General features: G+C 47.2%; 1 protein-coding gene and 1 non-coding gene across 2 annotated transcripts in view; both read right to left on the minus strand.

Moving 5' to 3' along the window:
* Positions 1 to 20402, minus strand: part of ECT2L (epithelial cell transforming 2 like) — an 89880-nt gene that overhangs the window by 23252 nt on the left and 46226 nt on the right. The window contains 7 exon segments of the mRNA XM_056126288.1: positions 1759 to 1906; positions 4371 to 4585; positions 5894 to 5974; positions 13746 to 13849; positions 15565 to 15589; positions 15591 to 15748; positions 18763 to 18855. Of these exon segments, the coding sequence (XP_055982263.1) occupies positions 1759 to 1906; positions 4371 to 4585; positions 5894 to 5974; positions 13746 to 13849; positions 15565 to 15589; positions 15591 to 15748; positions 18763 to 18855 (824 nt within the window).
* LOC130034916 (U6 spliceosomal RNA) lies at positions 571 to 675 on the minus strand. The gene has a single exon (XR_008794211.1). It is a non-coding gene; the product is annotated as a U6 spliceosomal RNA (small nuclear RNA).

Genomic DNA, 20402 nt, shown 5'->3' on the forward strand with positions numbered 1-20402 from the left:
CAATATCTGTTTACACTACAATATCACCACCAAAAGTCTGGTTTCATCTACGACCATGCAAATGGCCCCTTTCCTCATTTTCCCCACCCCTACTGAATATCTGTTTTTAAATGTTGTCATACTGCTGAGAGACAGCTCCAAGGGCTGAGTGCTTACAGCCACCCCTCACTGCATGGTCTCTGCTGGGAGCAATCCGGAGCATGGAGCTGGGACAAGCCCCTGACCACCACCAGGTGTAACACAATAAAACAAAATAGCATGCAGTTGTTCACCACCAATAGATTACCCATGAATATACCTCATTTTTTTTCTCAGCAGGAACATGCCCTGAAAGATGCCAATAATTCTAACTTCTAAAAATCAAGAATTTATTGATGTCGATAATATTTACACTGTCAATGAAAAATGTACTCGAAGCATACCCCATGTTTTGAAAGAGATATCATGACTAGATATCGTGACTAGACACCTCTAGAGATAACTAGGCACACTTGGGTACTAATTTGTTTCTGGTTGTATGTGAGGCTTTAACTCTAATTTTTTGTTTGTTTGTTTTTTATATCTATATTTAAAAATATGGAATGCTTCACGAATTTGCGTGTCATCCTTGCGCAAGAGCCATGCTAATCTTCTCTATCATTCCAATTTTAGTATATGTGCTGCCAAAGCGAGCACTTAACTCTAATTTTTATACTTAAGGTCAGTTCTCTGAAACCTTGGAGGGAAACCCTGGGGCTTGGTGGTTTCTAGATGATTCCTGATCTCCCTCAGACTCCCAGAGCAGTACCTCATCCTGCCCCACTGAGGCAGTGGGCACTGCTGCAGAACCCGATTGTGTGGAAGTTGCTTTATTTGGGCAGGGTCCATCTCTGTGGAGACAGGTTGACAACACTGAGGACAGAGACGACCGGTTCAGGGCATGCCCCATGTTGCCGCTCTACTCTCAATACACACTGAAAATAAAAAGGGGGCTGGGAAACCCTCAGAGAAAGCCCAACATGAGCACTCAGTGCAAATGGAAGCTTAACATTCCTGCTGTGGCTCAAGTCACACAGGGAAAACGGCCTAAGGGATTCCTCGAGGAGTGCAAAGAGTCCTTCATACTCCTCAGGTTGGGCGTCCTTGTTCTAAGAAACAGCGATGACCAGCTCCTCTCCTCCCTCAGCGAGCCAGACTTGTCGAGGTCACCCAGGACGAGGTTGGCAGAGAGGATTCCTTGTTCACACTTTATCTTCCTAACTGAGCTGTTTCCTGTAGCTGAGCCAAGGGGGACGAAGCAGATGAAAGTCTGGCCCCTTTGTATGAGAACTAGTTCAGTCAACAACGGGCTCTTAGGTCCTGCTCTCTGTCAAGCACTGTGCTTGTGACAGAAATTTTACAAAACTAGGGTTCCCATCTGCAAAGAGCAGAGAAGGGAAGGGGAGGGGAGGGGAGGGGAGGCGAGGGGAGGGGCGGGGAGGGGAGGGAAGGGAAGGGAAGGGAAGGGGTCTCTCCTATTCATTCTAGCCCTCTGGACTACACATCAAAACTTCTCTCAAGCTCTGTATAGCACTGTCCTCCCGTTGTTCATCAATTTGCTCGAGCGGGCACCAGTAACGTCTCACAACAAATTGTGAGACTTGTCTCTCAAGCATAATCTCCCCTCTACCCCCAGGCCCTGGGGAAGCTTGGTTTTGCAAACTAGTTTCTCATGTTCTCTTAGCTGAGCAGGCGGAAAGCAGGACTAAAATATGCCTAGGTGGTTAGTCGATCACTTACCTTCTCAATCGTTTTCAGAACAACAGGGTAATTGTTGAAGAAATTGGTATATATGTTCAGCTGCCTCCCAAACTTCAGGATAATTTCTCCCAGGCAGTGAGCTGGGCCCCAGTTCTGTAGTCTGTCTCTGAGGTTATCTAAGAACTGCCTGCAGTAAGAGAAAAACATGACTGAATTACTAGCCAAGAGAACTGACAAACTTGAAAAATAGAAGTGTGGTAGGAATAATATTACAACAGGGAAGAGCACTTGTCTTTTATGTGGCTGACTTGGGTTCAATCCAGCCAGACATATAGTCTCCTGAGCAAAGAACCAGGAGTAAGCCCTGAGCACTGTTGGGTGTGGCCAAAGAACCAAGAAAATAAAAGATAAATAAGCAAATAGATGCATTGTCATTAGTGCTCATCCTAAAGGCCAGCCTAGTCCTTTACCTCAGGGTCTTTGTCAATTGTGTGTCATGACCACAGGGGCTAGCAGATGTGACAGGAAAGAAGCCGGAAATGAGACAGCAGGCTGATATGGTACATTCCCACTCGCTTGGAGGCCCCAGGTGGCCTCTGTTCGGCAGTGCCTAGGCTTTCCCACACAGTCAGCTAAGCGAGCAAAAGCTTCAAGCACCGCCAGGAGTAATTCCTGAGTGCATGAACCAGGAGTAACTCCTGTGCATCGCTGGGTGTGACCCAAAAAGCAAGAAAAAAAAAGAAAAGAAAAGCTTCTCACAGTTCTCACAGTCATCAGGGGAGAGGCCTCTGTTCACACCCACAGCTGAGTACACTAATGCTCACGGGGTCATTTCCTCCAGAGTCAATTCCCCACCGCAAGGCCAGGGAAACAGAAAGAGGCCTAGTTCCACCCTTCACTTTGTAGGAGTTAGAGGATTAGGGAGGAGGGTTAGGGACTTGCTCCAAGTGGCAGGAAGCACAAGCTCTGTTTGTTCTACTGTGTCACCAGTGCAAAGTGTCACTTTTCTCTGTCAGCTGTCACATACTTAGAACAGACTTATTCTGTTGATCCTTCACCTGGGGTTCTTTAAACCTGAACTTTTTGTTTTGTTTTGATCTGGGGCCACACCCAGCAATTCTGAGGTGTTACCCCTGGCTCTGCACTTAGGAATTACTCCTGGGAGTGCTCAGGGAAGCATATGGAGTGCCGGGGATCAAATCCAGGTTGGCCACATGTAAGGCAAGACCACTACCTCATGTACTATCTCTCTGGCCCTAAGCCCTAACTTCTTTTTTGCTTTTTGGGTCACACCCAGCAATGCTCAGAGGTTACTCCTAGCTCTGCACACAGGAATTACTCCTGGCAGTGCTTGGGGGACCATATGGGATGCTGGGGATCGAACCCGAGTTGGCCACGTGCAAGGCAAATGCCCTACCCACTGTACTATTGCTCCAGCCCCATAAACCCTAACTTCTTAAACTGTGTATCACAACCTGCTATAGGGTCATGTAACTGAAGGGGGGTAGGGAATAGTGGGTGGGGGGTAAAGAAAACTTTGCTTTAAAATAAATATTGGGTTTATTATAGCAAATGTTTGGTTTGTATTCTTATTTTATATACCCAGAGTTGCATAAAAATTTCTTGGGCAAAATGGGCTGCAAGGCTGACCTGGGTTCGATCACGGGTATCCCATATGGTCCCCCAAGCACCACCAGGAGTAATTCCTGAGTGCAGAGCCAGGAGTTACTCCTGAGCATTGCCAGTGTGACCCAAAAAATCAAAAAAAAAAAAAAGGAGGGGCCACAAGTGGGGAAAAACTTAGCAAACCCTAAGCCGTTGCCTAAAGATCCTATTAAGTCCCTCAGTTCCTTTCCCCCTGCTCAGCTAAGAGAACATGAGAAACTAGTCTGCAAAACTGAGCTTCCCCAAGGCCAGGGGGTGGAGGGGAGAAGATGCTGAGACAGTAGTGGAGGGTGTGGAGTTGGAGCATTGTTTGCACAAATCCTATTATGAATGTACCATGAAGGTGCCTCAAATGGAATTTTACAAAGAAGACAGATGATGCCACAGGGCCAGGGAGATACTCAAAGAACGAGCACATTCCTTAGATACGAGTGACAGACACCTCAGCACAGAACCCCAAGCTAACAAGCAACAACAAAATAAAACACACCAAAGAAATCCAGGGACACGGTCTTGCACGTGTAAAAACCTGAGTTTGAACCCAGATGCATGCATAGCAGCCCAATCCCGCCCTGCGGTACAGCCCTGGTTCCCCCGAATCACAGGGTGTGAGCACAGTCAGTCCATCACCGCATTGGACCATTCAGCCCGACTGGACAAGTAACAGCAGAAGTGATTCCTTGGGCCAGTGTTTGGGAGGCCACAAGTTTTTTGGTTTTTGTTTTAAGTTTTCACATATGGTTCCTTCTCTTTGTTCCTCTGCATGAGCCCGAGGACACAGAATCCCCTGACCGCCTGTCTTAAGGTAGGGCCTGGATTTTGAACTGAGAATCATCAGGGGTAAGAACACTCTCGGCATGATGTGACCAGGGTATACAGCGTGGACAGCAGTGACTGAGTCTCTGAACAGCCTCTGGACAGAGAGGCACCAGCGGCTTCCTCCTCCGAAAGCTGGACCACTTCCACCTCATCCTTGGCCGGCGCACCTGTTGAGACTTAAGATCCGCAGGATGTCAGAGAAGATGATCTGGATGTTGGCAGCGCTCAGGATGGCTCTGTTGGACGACAGTGCTGCTCGCAGGGGCGCCACATACACAGCTCTCACCACCTCCAGCGTCTGCACGTACTTCCTCTCGCTCTCCAGGAGTTCTTGGGCCACTCTCGTTCGCTTGACTGCTGAGTCCCTCTGAAGCTTCCTCTCCTGCAGAAGAGCCCTTGGAACCTCAGGGTCTGCCAGGGAAAGCCCACTGCCACCAGCACATGGCCTCACCAAGTCAGGAATGTGGATGGATGCTCGTTGAGATTTTTGTGGGTTTGTTTTCTTGGTGCCCGGGAATCAAAACCTGGACACAAGCATGAAAGGCGGATGCTTGCCACTAAGACCTGAAATGTTATCTTTCAAATATGGTCTATACACAAAATCTATTTACACTTAGCATTAAAATTAAAATAATCTGTGGCCAACAATGTAGATTTATGTGAATAATCTGTGTACAACAGTAGATCTATGTGAAGTCCTGGCACAGGAAAATGTAAAAATAATAAAAAAAATAATTTAAAAAATATATCTGCATCTCAGATGCTAAGTTGATGGCTACCTCACAACCCATATAATGTTTTATATATATTATATATAAATACTAAAAATTTTGACATAACGCTGTCAAATCTTTCATTGTTGTCTTAAAACCCACAAGGTAATAAAACCAAGTGTTTGGATAAGATGCTTTCATCGTCATCGCTCCATGCACAGCCCTCACAGTCACTGATTAAAATCAGACTATGGACGAAAAGATTCATGGGAAATGGTGAAATCCTGTGCCATTTCTTCAGAAACGTTCTGGGGAAATGCCCAAGCAGCAAAGAGCAGCTTTTACCTCTCCAGGACATAATTCCTCCAGTCTCTTGGTTCGGCTTCACTTTAGTCCAGGACCTCATTCAAAAATCAAAATCTCCAAATAGATAAATACATACAAATCTCAGGTTGAAAAGACAGTACAGGGATTAAGGTGCTTGCCTTGTACATGGCCGATCCTGGTGCAATCCCTGGGAACAGATATGGCTCCCAGAACACTGCCAGGGTGATTCCTGAGCACAGAGCCAGGAGTAAGCCCTGAGCACCACTCTCAAAATTAAAAAATCTCTCAACTAGAACAAAAGGGAATGTTCTGCCACAGAGGAAGGGTGGGATGGCGGGGAGGTGGGGGGGGGGAGGGATACTGGGATCAGTGGTGGTGGAAAATGGGTACTGGTGGATGGATGGGTACTCTATCATTGTATAATTGAAACCCAAGTACAAAAATCTGTAAGTCTACAACTGTATCTCACGGTGTTTCACTAATAACAATTTTAAAAAGAATCTCTCAACTAAACTCTCCTCAACAATATAGTATGGTGGTTTGTTTTTCCACTTAAGGGCAAGCTTCAAGGAATAAGAAAAGCTATCCAAAACAAAGTGTATGGACAGGAGCAAAACAGATAGTAAGTCTTTAAGTAATAACTGACTTACCAGTTTAACCAGCTCCTCAAAATTTTGATCACTTTTGCTGAGACTTGTGCCTTGAGGATGATCTTTTCTGCCATTTCTTTCCTGAGAATTAAGTGCAGACAGTTATTGGGAGGCCGACTATGACTCTCCATGCCCACAGGAAACTTAAAAACTGTGTCTCAGCCACAGAGATCTCTACACACAATAATTAAGCAGTTGGCCAATCCCATGCTTCTCTTTCCATTAAACTAAACATAAATCTTGGAGAGATAGTGAAGGTGCTTGCCTTGCATGTAACTGGCCCTAGCTAGATCCTGGTACCGCATATGCCCAAGTACCACCAAGAGTGAACCCTGAGCACAAAGCCAGGAGTAAGCCCTGAGTGTACCCAGAGGTGATCCCCAAACCAAAAATTTAAGGAAAAAAAATAAAACTCTTCCTCTTCCTAGGAACTCCACTGTGGCATAGAAACTAAGTTCTGGACAGTTCCCTTCTTTAGGAGTAGAGGGGATTTGGCTCTGAAGCATGCTTTATTTTCAACCAAGCATTAATGAACTTCTCTAATTTTTCCTAATATAGGATCTATGTTCCAGCCGTGATTTCCTTTTCTCCCTGGGTGTCTTCGCCTTTCTTGTGAAGGCTTATGTTCCTATTCTGAAGTGTTAAATAGTAGGAAACCAAATCAGAATCTAACACATATATTTTCCAATTATATCTAAAAGGAAAATAGCGATGAAATTCCTAGGCATTTAAGGCATTCCATAATTCTGTAATTTAACTACAGGCTGACGATGTAAAACAAGTGGATTTGATCTCCAAGAATGAGGACATTTTAAGTCCTAATTGTCAGCATTACATCAGTATGGAGATTTAGCTACTGAACAGGTCAGGCTGACTTCATTCCATGTGGACTTTATTTGGCAGAAGAAAAAATGAACATGGTTTTCAGAGGAAATTCTCTGAGTCATCATTCTTTTAGGTGTCAAAGATTTGAGTTTTTTTTCCCCCAATAGTACAGTCTTTCAAGTGTAAAATTATACTTCAGAGGGCGAAATACCTATGATTTTGTTCTTATTGCATTCTTTGTGTTCTGGCTCCCAAGAGATGCTCTGGGGTCTGTACAGCGGAGTTGGGAGACAGCTTCACCCTTAAGAACTCAGGTGGGTAGACATCTAATGAAGTTTCCGAGAGGTCAGAAGTGACGCAGACCTTGGAGGACTTTGGAAGACTCTGTAACTAAGGAATGAGATTCCATGCTGACTAAGTAGAGAATAAGGAGTACTGGAATCTGGATAATATTCTTCAGTTTGTTTTCAAAGGCTGAAAGATAAATGGAGATGATATCCACCATTTGGGGAAAATACCACCCTAGAATCTTAGAGATTCTGGCTGCCATAAAAGGCAGAAGGTGTCTTCAAAGGGAAAGTTGGTATGGATGGAACACCTACTATGGGTCTTGTCCTCTCCAGGGCCTCCATCATGTTGTGTCATTTGTTTATGTGTAGGTGTCACCCCCCTCAAAGGCTGAAGTTGTGTCTTATTATTTATTTATTTTGCTTTTTGGGTCACACCCAGCAACGCACAGGGTTATTCCTGGCTCTGCACTCAGAAATTACTCCTGGCAGTGCTTGCGGGACCCTATGGGATGCTGGGAATCGAACCCAGGTCAGCCACGTGCAAGGCAAAGACCCTCCCTGCTGTGCCATTGCTCCAGCCCCAGTGTGTCTTATTTTTCATCTAATCCAGGGACTGGCACAGTGCCACACACATGACTAGTTGTCTGTATGAAAAGGAAATGAGCTGAGAACTTGGGGATTTCACCTCTGAATCGCAGACAGTGGAGGCTCATTTAAAATGTCAACTTGCTGGGGCTGGAGCAATAGCACAGTAGGTAGGGCATTTGCCTTGCACGTGGCTGACCCGGGTTCGATTCCCAGCATCCTATATGGTCCCCTGAGCACCACCAGGGGTAATTCCTGAGCACAGAGCCAGGAGTAACCCCTGTGCATCACCGGGTGTGACCCAAAAAGCAAAAAAATAAAATAAAGTAAAGTAAAATAAAATAAAATGTCAACTTGCCTGGGCCCATGGACTGGCCAGAGAGCGGGTCAAGCATTATTCTAGGTGTGCCTGTGTGGGTTTGAGGGTCAGATTAGCATGTAAACTGGTAGATGGAGTAAGGCAGACTGCAACTCCTCCAGGTAGATGAACCTCATCTAATCAGCTAAAGATCGGAATAGGACAAAAAAGGCTGCACTCCCCGCCGGTAGGTAAGAGAGAACCCCTCTCGCTTGTCAGACCTCAGACTGAACATTTGGCTTTCTCTTGTCTTTGGTTTTGAACTAGTCAACCCTGAGGTGAGCCCTGTACACTGTCTCCCAGATCTCCAGGATGCTGAGTCATCCCAACCAGCTCTTTGGCCCCATCAGCCTCCACAACTGCATGAGGCAAGTCCTTAAGACACATCTCTTTCCTGTAAAGGCACAGTCTATTTGTTTCATTTCTCCAAAGAACCCAAACTCCTTCTGCCTGGTCAGGTTATACCTCTGAGTTATTATTTTTTTACATGTTTTAGAAAATTGCTGTTTTAGAATGGTGTCTCTTATATGTCAGATCTAAAGAAAATTTGTAAGAGATTAACAAAGCCCCAAAGGCAATAGAAAGGAAGCAAGAGAACTGGACTTGGGTAGGATGCTTGGTACTGGGGCAGGGATAGGAGGGATAAGTTAGGAAAGGGTTCACTAGGCTAAGGATGGAGGGGCAAAGTGCCTGCCACAGAAGCAGGCTGGGGGACAAGGAGGGAAACTGGGGACATTGGTGAAAGGACTGGTATTGAAATATTGCATGTCTAATTGCCCCCCACGAGCGGCACGGCCATGGCTCCAGAGGCACAAGGACTTAATGCAGAGCCTGACAACTTGCGGCAGAAAAGTGAATGGACTATGCGTTAAACTACGGTGCCATGCCTCCCCGGGAGGGAAAGCGTGTCTCTCCCTTCCACCTCCTCAGCCCCCTCCCCCCAGCAGCAAGGTGGCCCCACCTCAGAGCTTATTGGAAAGCCAGGTATGAGCTGGCGGTGACAGGGCACCTGCAGCCTCATGGGAAGGGGGGGCAGTACCAGCTCGTCCTTCACGCCCTACCGAGATCACGAGTTGCCCCCCACGAGTGGCTCTTCGGCACGGCCATGGCTCCAGAGGCACAGAAACCAATCTCGTAATTATCTGGCTCTTGGCAGAAATCCCTCCAGACTTAATTAGTAAAATATCACAAATCCAAAATCACACGACCGCGATAGTGGCTGCGGGACACCATATGGTTCTCATAACCAGCTGTAGAAAACAAATTATTTCACAATGCCTTTTCAGCAGTTCTGATTGTTGGGTGGAAACTCTAAACAATAATGGTGCATCTTTTGTCGAAATAATGAATGTAATCAAAGTAGAGAGAGTTAAGTAGAAATCATCTGCCTCACAGGCATTGGGAGGGGTGGGAGGGGGGTATATTGGGGTTCTTGTTGGTGAAAAATATGTAGTGGTGAAGGGAAAGGTGTTTGATCATTGTATGACCGAGACTTAAACCTGAAAGCTTTGTAACTTTTCCCACAGTGATTCAATAAATAAATATAACAACAACAACAAAAATATCACATGCCTAAAATATATTAATGAACAAATTTGTAACTCTAATTATTGGTGATTTAAAACAAAATTATTAAAAAAAACATTTTTAGTTGGAAAAAAAAGAAAATTGCTATGTCCTTTTTCTTCTTCCTTTTTCCCTCTCCTTTCTCTTTCTGTTATCTTTCTGCACCCCTCTTTTTCTCTTTCTTTCCACTGAATTAGCCTTCTGTGGGGAGGGGCTTGGGGGTCACATGTGATGGCGTTTAGGGCAATTATTGGCTCTTGGCTTAAGAATGAGCCCTGGATGCTCGGGAGACATATGTGGAGCCAGAGAGTGGAACTGGGGGTTGGCAGGATGCAAGGCAAGCGACAGCCCCTGCACTGCCTCTCCAGTTCTCCACTGATTTCATTTCAGGACAAAATGCTAATATACAGCTCATTCCCGTGCCCTAAATACTGTTCCTCTAGTCACCATGGGGCCCCTCCTGCTCTGAGAGGTTTTAATATTTCTCACAGCGTGAAACTCCAAAACCTCTTTTTTTTTTTTTTTTTACTGAACCATGGAACTGAAGACCTTAGACGAAGGGATAAAATCTTCAATTCATTCCAGGTAGGATTCTCATGACTATATCTGAAATTTGAATTCTCTGCAGGAAAGCAAAGCACAATAACTCACCTCCACAAATACACCGAGTGCTGTCTTGGGGTCACATTTGGTCAGAATAATATTTTCTTCAGAACCTTTGCTCTCTTTATTACATTTCTTCAGCAGAAAACATGATAAAAATTCCAGAGGTTGGTCCTGCAAAATCCCGACACACCCCCACCCCCAACCCAAATAGGAACACTTAGTTAAAACATTCTTCTGAAACACAAGGCAGCAAAAGTTCAGTAGAAAGAAAACATGCTTTTAACCTAGATTTTTGCTTGTTTTGGTCATTCTCAGCAGCGCTCAGAACTTACCCTGGCACTGTACTCAGGAATCACTCCTGGCAAGGCTGGGAGACCACCCGGGGTGCCAGGGTTGGCCACGTGCAACGCAAACACCCTACCATATACTGTGCTATCACTCCAGCTCCTAACCTAGTTTTTAATTGTTTTAAAGTTGTTCACAATAATTTATTACATTTAATATTCCAACACCAATCCCTACACCATTCCACCGTTCCACAGCCATTATTTTGAATTTTCCCACTACCACACAAACCTGCTCCAAAAGCACATACTAAATAAGTTATTTTGAATTGCTTATAATAAATAATCCACTAATAATGATCCAAAAATGTTTCCTTAGATGAAAGTGTTTGAAGATTGTTGTATCTCACCCTGGAGCCATTAAGTCTTGGATAAGAGATTACTAACATGTTGTTACAGGTTGATATATATATATATATATATATATATATATATATATATAGCCTTCTACCTTACACCCCATCAAATGTGGTGTGCTACTCTTGGTACATCAGCGGCATAAAGCATTTACAGCCATGTGCTCCAGGAATTCTAAATAGGGTGATACAGCTAGAGTTAAATTTTTATCTACATGATGACTTTGAGGTACAGAGGCATCTCTGCAGTATGTTGCTCTCTTTCCCTTCCAAGATTTATTTGTGAGTCTCTGGATCATGGCCATTAATGAGCTTATATGGCACCAGAGGCAGTTTGTTCTCGCCAAGCTCTGGGAAACACAGGGAGTTGGGAGGAAGTCACCCATTCCTGATTCCATGAGAGTCTAGAGATTTCAGTCACAAAACCCACATACCTGAGTTTTTCAGCAGATTCATACTTATGAATGAGGCTCACCCCAAACCTAGAGATTGGCCATAAGCATGGCGGTGATTGGGTTCTAGAGGTTTACAGCTTCTGGGGCTCTGTTGGGTGAGTCAGAGGGACTCACCCATCCCACTCTGGGGTGCCCTATATGAGATAACCTGGTCTGGGGTCTGGAAGCATCACTGTGGCATGTTGCTCTCTTTCTCTTCTGAGATTTATTTGTGAGTCTCTACGTTTTCAATTTTTCATTTAGTTTTCTAACTAATTAATTTCCAAGTCCAGAAAAGAAAACAATACTATCCAAAATACTATCCAATTAGTCAGGAAGTTGCACATTCTAATTCATCTTGGTCCTCATCTCTTTTGGAGGGTGTGGGATTACTTTGGGCCGCAATTGGCAGTATTGGGGTTACTCTCGGGTCTGTGTTCAGGGGTTGCTTTGAGCAGTGCTCAGGGCATCATGCAGTGTGGCTGTGGCAGGGATTGAACCTTGGTCAGCCACACCAGGGTAAGTGCTTTAACCTCTGTACTCTCTCTTTGATTCTGGATTCTCATTTTAATGTCACAGTCTTGTCACTATGCCGGAGTCTTTAGGGAGGGAATCTTGTCTCATTTAACACCTATGAAGTACTCAAAGGTGTCTGTGGATCCCTCTCAGATTAGAGGTTTGGGCACCATCATCCAAATTGCTTTGATATAACTAGGGCCAGAGAGGTAGAACAGGAGTTACCGTGCGTGACCTGCATGCAGGTGACTCTAGTTCAACTCCTGTTCCCCGAGCATCTCTGGGGACAGTTCTGAGCATCAAAGGTAATCAAGGTAATCCCTGGTGGGACCCCAAACTTTCTGGGCTGAGAATCATTGGAAGAGGCCCACATACCTTCTGAACACTATTTGGAATCCCCCCATCCCCCCCCCACACACATGCACTAAAAGAAAAATAATCAGGTGGCAGAAAGTACAATGAAAACCAAACACTTTGAGTAGCTGTTTTATTTGTTTTTATTTGGGGGCCACAGTGTTTAGGGCTGCTCTTGGACCAGTGCTCAGTGATCTCTCCAGGCAGTGCTCAGGGGATCAAATGCTGTTCTTGTGCTTGGGATCAAACTGAACCTCTTCTATGCAAATTATTTGCTCTTGAGCCATCTCCCAGACCTTAGAAATTCTTTGGCATTGGGAAAGATAGTACCTCCCCCACTTTCAGGACTGCTAGGTCACCCCTGCACCCATTGCTGTGGTCTCATCGGCAAAGCTGACCTGGGCTTTCTCCCTGGACAGCCCGAGGGCTGGGAGAGTGCTGGAGGTTACCGAAACACCCTGGCTCACTCCCCTCCAGACTCCTCTCCACAACAGCTGGGGAACCTGGAAGGCATCCAGTCCTCACCCAGAAAGCCAGAGGACAGAGCGCGCACGCATGCGCACACACTAGACTAGTAGGGTGTGCAAAGACAATGCTAGAGCCACCCACAGAGCAGAATGACTCTGGCGGGCCACAGTACAACAGGTAGGGCGTTCACCTTGCACAGCCACCTGGGGTTAGTTGGCCCCCTGCATTCCATATGGTCTTCCAAGCCCTCCAGGCATGATTCCTGAGTGCAGAGCCCAGAAGTAAGTTCTGAGCACTGCTAGGTGTGGAAAGAAAGAAAAAGAAAGAGAGAGAGAAAGAAAGAGAGAGAGAAAGGAAGGAAGGGAGGGAGGGAGGGAGGGAGGAAGGAAGGAAGGAAGGAAGGAAGGAAGGAAGGAAGGAAGGAAGGAAGGAAGGAAGGAAGGAAGGGGAAGGAAGGGAGGGAGGAAGGGAGGGAGGGAGGGAGGGAGGGAAAAAGAAAACAAAAGAGAAGAAAGAAAAGGGGAACAGTGGGACCCCCAGTGCTCTCGCCCCAGAGCCCAGAGCTGCTTGTCTCTGTCGTAGAGCCTCGCTGCCTTCTGTGGTATGTGAACCGACTTATCTGGGGAGGTAGCCGAGACTGGTTTCCTATGAAAGGCACCTTCACGCTTCCCTCCACTGGTCCCATCCAAACTGATTTGCTTCTTTCTGACCTTCTGGAGTCTTTGTGTCTCTCCCTCTCTGATCTAGCATTCTGGACCCATCATGTTTTTAAATCTTGCTTGATGCTTTCTTGGTCTTTTAGCCAGACTATTCACGGCTTTTCCTGTTAAAAAATGTTTATGTGATGTCTAATTCCACTAACGTGTTTTAAAGAAAGGCTCTGGGTTCATCTCAAGGCAGCAAACAAGGCAGATTATAATAAGCTTTTTGATATCCCCAAAGATTTTCCCATCTGTTGAGTTGTGGATACTGTTATGACATAGAGGGCCCTGAATCTCTGTGGGGCTGCTTTCACAGACTGATGTCACTTCTCTGAGGGGTTGTGAGACGAAATGGTAAAGTAAAACCAACAAAACCAAATGCGTGTGCATTAAGGAAATATTTAAGTACTTTGATTGCTATCATTTGCTTTCTTCAAAGAAATACTTACAGGATTTTCTCTTGAAAGCTCTGTCAATCCCTCTGCCAGGACCTGCGCAGTCTCCTGGTTCCTCAGAATGGCGCCCAGACTCATGGCATCAAACACAAACTGTCCTGTGGGTACACAGCCATGGGCTGCGTGGTTAATTTATGTATGGTGGGACTGAAGAGAAAACACCTCTGTCCTCACAGTTGTATTTAGTGCATAAAAAAAATCCCCAAAGGCCACAGTGGTCATACAGGAGGTGAGGGGCTTGCATGTGCCTTACCAAATTGACCCCCGTTGGATCCCCAGCACCACATATCCAGGGATCACTCCTGAGCTCCTCCAGGTGTGGCCTCAAGCCCCCCAAAGAAAATAAATAGGACAACATTCAAGTACTGGGTAGAACCATTTAAGTAAAGAGTACTGATTTGGGAACAAACCCCAGTAAGAGGCCGACTCTCTGACAAGCGTTTTCAGAGAATTTCAACGAGCAGAGAACTTCCTGCATAACTAAGAAAGCAGTGAAATAGGAACATGCACCTTGCTTTCGTTTTTCTGAGAGGGGAGCGAAAGGGGATTGAACTCCCCACCCTCTGCGCACACATCTGAGGTGCGAGTTCTATGTCGAGCTCCACGCTGGGTACTTAGCTCAGAGCAGCAGTCAGGACACTTGGAAGGAGGTGAGAAAAAAAAAAAAAAGGATGGAAGCACTGTTTCACTCAGCTGCTTAAGGTCAACTCTGACCAGTGCCATGTTGTTAATTTACGGGTTTGTGGTTGGGTCACAGGCAGTGATGCATGGTGCTGGGGATCGAACCCAGGTCCTCAGCATGTGAGGCACTCAAGTTCCCTCAAGTTCCTCCTCTCCCCCCTCTTCCTCCTCTCTCTCCCCCTCCCCCTCTTCCCCCTCCTCCTCCCTCCTCCTCACCCCCTCCTCCCTCCTTCTCCTCCTTTCCTCCTCCTCCTTCACCCCTCTCCCTCTTTCCCCTCCTCATTCTCCTCCCCCTCCTCCTCTTCCCTCTCCTCCTCCTTTAGTCCTCCTCCTCCCCCTCCTCCCCTCCTCCTCCCCCTCCTCCCCTCCTCCTCCCCCTCATCCTCCTCTTCCTCCTCCTCTTCCCCCTCCTATTGCCCCACCACTCCTCCCCTTCTCCTCTCCCTCCCTCCTCCCCTCCCCCTTCTCCTCCTCCTCTTTTAGTCCTCCTCCTCCACTCCCCCTCCCTCCTCCTCCTCCCCCTCCTCCTCTTCCCTTCCTCCCCCTCCTCCTCCTCCTCTTCCCCTTCTACTCCCCCTCTTCCTCCTCCTCCTCCTTTAGTCCTCTCCTCCCCTCCCCCTCCCTCTCCCTCCTCCCCTCCTCCTCTTCCCCCTCCTACTCCCCTCCCCTTCCTCACCTTCTCTTTCCCTCCTTCTCCTCCTTCTTTAGTCCTCTTCCTCCCCTCTCCCCCTCTCCCTGCTCCCTCTCCCCGCTCTCCTCCCCCTTCTCCCTCTCTCCCCCTCCCTCTCCTCCCTCTCCTCTCCCCTTCCTCCTCCTCCCCCTCCTTCTCCCATCCTCCTCCTTCTCCCCTCCTACTCCCCTTCCCCTCCTCCCCTTCTCCTCCCCCTCCTTTTCCTCCCCTCTTCCTCCTCCCTCTCCCCTTCCCTTCCCGCCCCTTTCCCCTCCCTCTCCCCTTCCTTCCCGCCCCTTTCCCCTCCCCCTCCCCCTCCCTCTTTTCCTCCTCCTCCTCCTCCTCCTCCTCCTCCTCCTCCTCCTCCTCCTCCTCCTCCTCCTCCTCCTCCTCCTCCTCCTCCTCCTCCTCCTCCTCCTCCTCCTCCTCCTCCGCTTGCCCCAGGACCCCATCACCTCTCACCCAGGATCCTGCCACTGACGCTCGCCCCGCAGCTCCCGGAACTGAGGTGCCAGCTGCTTCCTCGCGGCCCTCAGGGCGTCGTCCAGGTGGTCCGTGAGGTGGCACCAGGCCTGCAGCGGTGCCTCGCTGAAGTAGATGCAGGGGGGCGGCCTCTCCCGCGGCTGCCACAGCCAATCACTGAGAACTGACAGTGTTTGAATCTTATTTTTTCTTCCTTAATTTTTTTCACCATTTTTTTTGAAGTGCTGTGACTTACCATAGTTAGTCAGAGTTTCCTGTGCACATTGTTCCAACACCACATTCACCAGTAGAGGTTCCGGCTTCCCACCCACCATGTCCCAGGTCCCTCCTATTTCCTCCACCCCCAGGTAAGCTCAGTTCTGTAGCTGGGTTATTTGAACCTTCTATTGGGGTCCCTGCGCAAAGAATTTTACCTCTTGGGTCAAGTACCACAGGAGCTTGAGCACGTTTCTATCTGGTCTCATGAAGAGAGAGGTGGGGTAAAGAGAATACCCTTCACCTGCTATCCCAGCGGAAAGGAGAAATTCAGAAAAGAGACTAGGAACCTTTCAAAGGTCTCATCTTCTTGACAGGAAAAGGTCGGCATCATAGGTCTGAAAACATTGTTTAAAGAGGCATAGGTTTGTGCCCAGGAAGCACTGTTGTCGTTCAAAGAATAGTCTACTGCTTTCTCCTTAAGCTCCAGACAGTTAAAATAGAAGGAAACCCCATTCTGCCTGATGTGCCATCAATCGACCCTGTAGTTGTCAAACTTCTGTCTTTCTTATTTCTGTCAATACTCGTGTTGTTAGTTCTCTCCACCAATATCTACCAGACTCTTATGAATGAGGTAGGCAGTAAGACAGGGAAAGGCCCCATGGCAGTGGAAAAAGTAGGGAGTGGTAAAAACATCTAGTTCTAAGACCATCAGGACCCACCTGGTGAGCACAGAATTAAGGCCCTGATAGGATCCTCACCTGGGTACCAAGTGACCCACAAAAGGCTGGATCCTCCCTCCAAGAGAAGATCCGGCAGGAACAAAGGCCAAGGAAAGGAATTTGTAAGACTGTTGACCACTCCCAACTCTACTCTCTTGGCAACCAACCTAACAACAGACCTTTACCTAGCTGCTTCACCATCTCTTCACAGCGACAATATGTGTTTCTGCGTGACGTCATCTGATTGTACATCATTGCTACCTAAAATGAATCTTCGTACCTTTGGGTTCTCTAGATCAGCTCCTACACCACTCTGATAAACTCTTTACTCTGTGTGAATGGTGATTTGAAGCAGATACTTGGAACAAACAATCCTCTCCGAAGTGGTGTGCTTAGCAAATGACTGAGGAATGAGAAATTATGACTGAGGACAGATTGGAAAATCCCTGTAAAACTCACCTTCAACAAAGGAAGCACGTGTATATGCCACCCGAGCTCATATGCTGCTTGTGCCCACGTGGCTGAGCACATATGGTGCCAAGCACATGTATCACCGGCATCTCCCCTCTTGAGATGTGTACTGGGGCTCTCTCTGTCTCTGGAAAAGCCTGTGTTCTCCCTTGAACGTGTCTCCCTTTCTCTCCCTCGTTCCTAAAAACCTCCAAATAACATCTGTTTTTACTTCACTGCTGTCTACTCCTGAAATTCCTTTCTGTGAGAAAAGACAAGGACCTGGAAACCCTGGGTAAGGCCGAGGACTGACTTTCCTTTCCTGCAAAGAACTATTCCTTGCTCCAGCCTGAGTCTGCAGCTCCCCGAAAGATCAGTGGTAGGAATCAAATCCCATTCTGAGAAGAACAAGCAGACATCAGGTGTGACTTGATGGCCACCTCATAGGGCTGGTGGGACTTGAGGTTCGTGCCATGTAGGGGCTCATCACAGACTTTATCAGTCCTCACCCTTCCAGCCGATCCCAGGAGGACAGAGACATTTTGGGAGAAAGTAACCACCTCTCTCCTTTCTGCCTCACATTAGCCACTCATGGGGGCCCACGGACATCATGGGGACTTAAGCTTATTTCCTTAAAAAATCAATTACTGGATGATGCACCTTAAAGTTTATTTTCTGTCCTGCCTGGATAAGCTGCCTCATTTGGCCCTCACTTATTCCTTCTCCCACTCCCATTGCCACACACTTTTGCGGCTAAGGATGTAAATATCTAAATAAATGTTTGCTTCAGGAAGGAGAAGACAGGGGAGAGGGGACGTGAACAAGAGAACTGGAGGCAGAGAGGAGAGAGGAAACAGCTCCCGTTTTGCAGATAGCAATGTCTGGGTCTGGCTCTGCTCTCTGTGGCTTATGTTCTTCATCTGTTAAGCTGAATAAGCGACTTCAGCTTCAAAACTATTAGCTCTGTGTAGCTTCATGGATCCTTCCAGATTTCTCTCCCTTACCCATTCTCCAGTCAGCCCAGCTTTGCCCAGTCTGGAATGGGCTTTTGGAATTAAAGAAACACTTTGGGGCTGGAACGATATTAGAGTGGGTAGGACACTTGCCTTGCATGTGACCAAACCTGATTTAATCTCCTGAATCCCACAAGGAGTTTCCCTGAGCACCACTAGGAGTAATTCCTGAGTGCAGAGCAAGAAGGAAGCCCTGATCGCTGCTGGGTTTGCCCCTCCCCCCAAAAAAGAACTTCATATAGTTTCTCTATATTACTCCAAATCTCATTTGAAAGGAGGCTTGGGGAAATGAGTAACAAGCAGCACTGTGTTATACTCATCAAGCAGGTTGATTCTCAGGCCTGTAAGGCAATGCTACCTTTTGATCCTAAAATTGGCTTTTTTAGGGTGGCTCACTTTTGATTGTTCTTCCTACAAAAAAAGGACCCTGAGCAAGTTGCTTCACCATCTCTTCATAGCGACAGTATGTGTTTCTGCCTGATGTCATCAGGTTGTACATCATTGCTACGTAAAATGAGTCTTCGTAACTTTGGGTTCTCTAGACCAGCTCCTATGCCTCTCTGATGAACTCTTGACTCTGTGCAACTGGTGAATTGAAGCTGATATTTGCAACAAACAATCCTCTCCTAAGTGGAGTGCTTAGCAAGTGACTGAGGGATGAGAAATTATGACCGAGGAAAGTCTGGCGTTCCTCAGAGGACCAACATCATCCATCTCAGTCAGAAGCAATATTACCAGGTGTGCTTTTTGCCTTCTGGCCACCCTGGAGTTGGTGGCCAACCCACAGAAACACTTACTGTGTTGGTAAGAGCCAGTCGCTACCCCACTGGGTGCAGTAAAGAGTGTGCCGGTGAGTTGTGACAACTGCGAAAGAACTTCTACTCCCGACTCTGCACAGTCAAAAACACTTCCATTAGTTTACTCTTCGGTTTTTGTCCCAGAACAGTTAATTATTACTTAAGATCTCAAATGAAGTGGCCAGGGAAAGCCACCAACCTTTTTAATCTTCCATTCAGTGCATCCACAAGCACTGCACTGCTCAGTCCTGAGTGCTAAAGTCCAAATGTTTATAATTCACGAGGACTGAACTACGGGGCAGAGAAAGGGACCTTGATGTTTGCTTTCAAACTCGTAATGCTCAGGCCAGAAAGAGAAAATGTCTTTGTGGATTTGCTAAAATTATCTGACTCTCTTTGTAAGTCTCTTTGTAAGCGGATCGTAAAACCATTGACACATGGATGATCTGAGAGAGAGCACAGGGGATGAGGCTGCTAGTCTGATTCATTCGGGCACCCCATAGTCTGCTGAGCACTTCTGGGAGGGGGTTACCCAGGTAACTCACAGCCCCAGTATTGCGGGGGCCTGAACAACACCACCTCCTCAGTCCTCACATGGAACTGCCAGCCCAGTTGGCCGAGAAACAATGAGGAACCTGGTGCCCCCTGAGCATAATTTAGGAGGTTCCCCCCCAAACAAATAAAAACTATTAAAGAAAGGGGCCGGAACGATAGCACAGTGGGTAATGTGCTTGCCTTATTCGTGGCAGGCCTGGGTTTGATTCCCAGCATCCCACAAGGTCCCCCGAGCACCACCAAAAGTAACTTCTGAGTTCAGAGTCAGGAATAAACTCTGAGGACCACTGGATATGGGTCCCCACCCTTGGGGAAAAAAAAAACACAAAAAACCTTGCTAAATATAACAATCGGTCATGTCAGGGTCCAGGGTCATCTCCTGCCAACCTCAACAGGACCACATGGGTTAAACCTGCTGGTGCCATGCCAATCCGGCCCAGGTGTTCTGGACCACCAGGCAATATCTGACTGTGCTGGGGGATGGTCGGGGATGTCTAAGCCATGCTCAGGGTCAAACCCAGGACTCTGTGCACAAACACCATGTGTTTCAGTCTCTGAACCACCTTCCTGAACCAAGGCTGTTTGTTTAGTTTTGGGGCCACGTCTGGTAGTGCCTCTGACCACCTTGGAGTTGGTGGCACTTCGGGGCCCTTGCACATGGTCGACCCAAGTTCAATTCCCGGCATCCCAGATAGTCCTCTCAGCACCACCTGAAGTAGTTCCCGAGCACAGAGTCAGGAGTAACCCCTGAGCATCACCAGCTGTGGCCGAAAACAACAAAAAAGGGCACTCATTCCTGGCATTAAGAAAACAAGCCTTGGGGCTGGAGCGATACCACTGTGGATTGGTAGGGCGTTTGCCATGCACGCAGCCGACCCGGGTTCAATTCCCAGCATCCTATATGGTCCCCTGAGCACCGCCCGGAGTAATTCCTGAGTGCAGAGAGTAACCCCTGAGCATCATCGCCAGGTGTGGCCCAAAAAGAAAAAAAGAGAGAGAAAAAGAAAAAAACCAACCCACAACCCCCCCCCCAAAAAAAAAGAAAGAAAGAAAACAAGCCTGCCATCAGAGAGATGGGAAGCACA

The sequence above is a fragment of the Sorex fumeus genome, unplaced genomic scaffold (genome assembly GCF_029834395.1).
Source record: "Sorex fumeus unplaced genomic scaffold, SorFum_2.1 ptg000061l, whole genome shotgun sequence".
Classification (NCBI taxonomy): Eukaryota; Metazoa; Chordata; class Mammalia; order Eulipotyphla; family Soricidae; genus Sorex; species Sorex fumeus.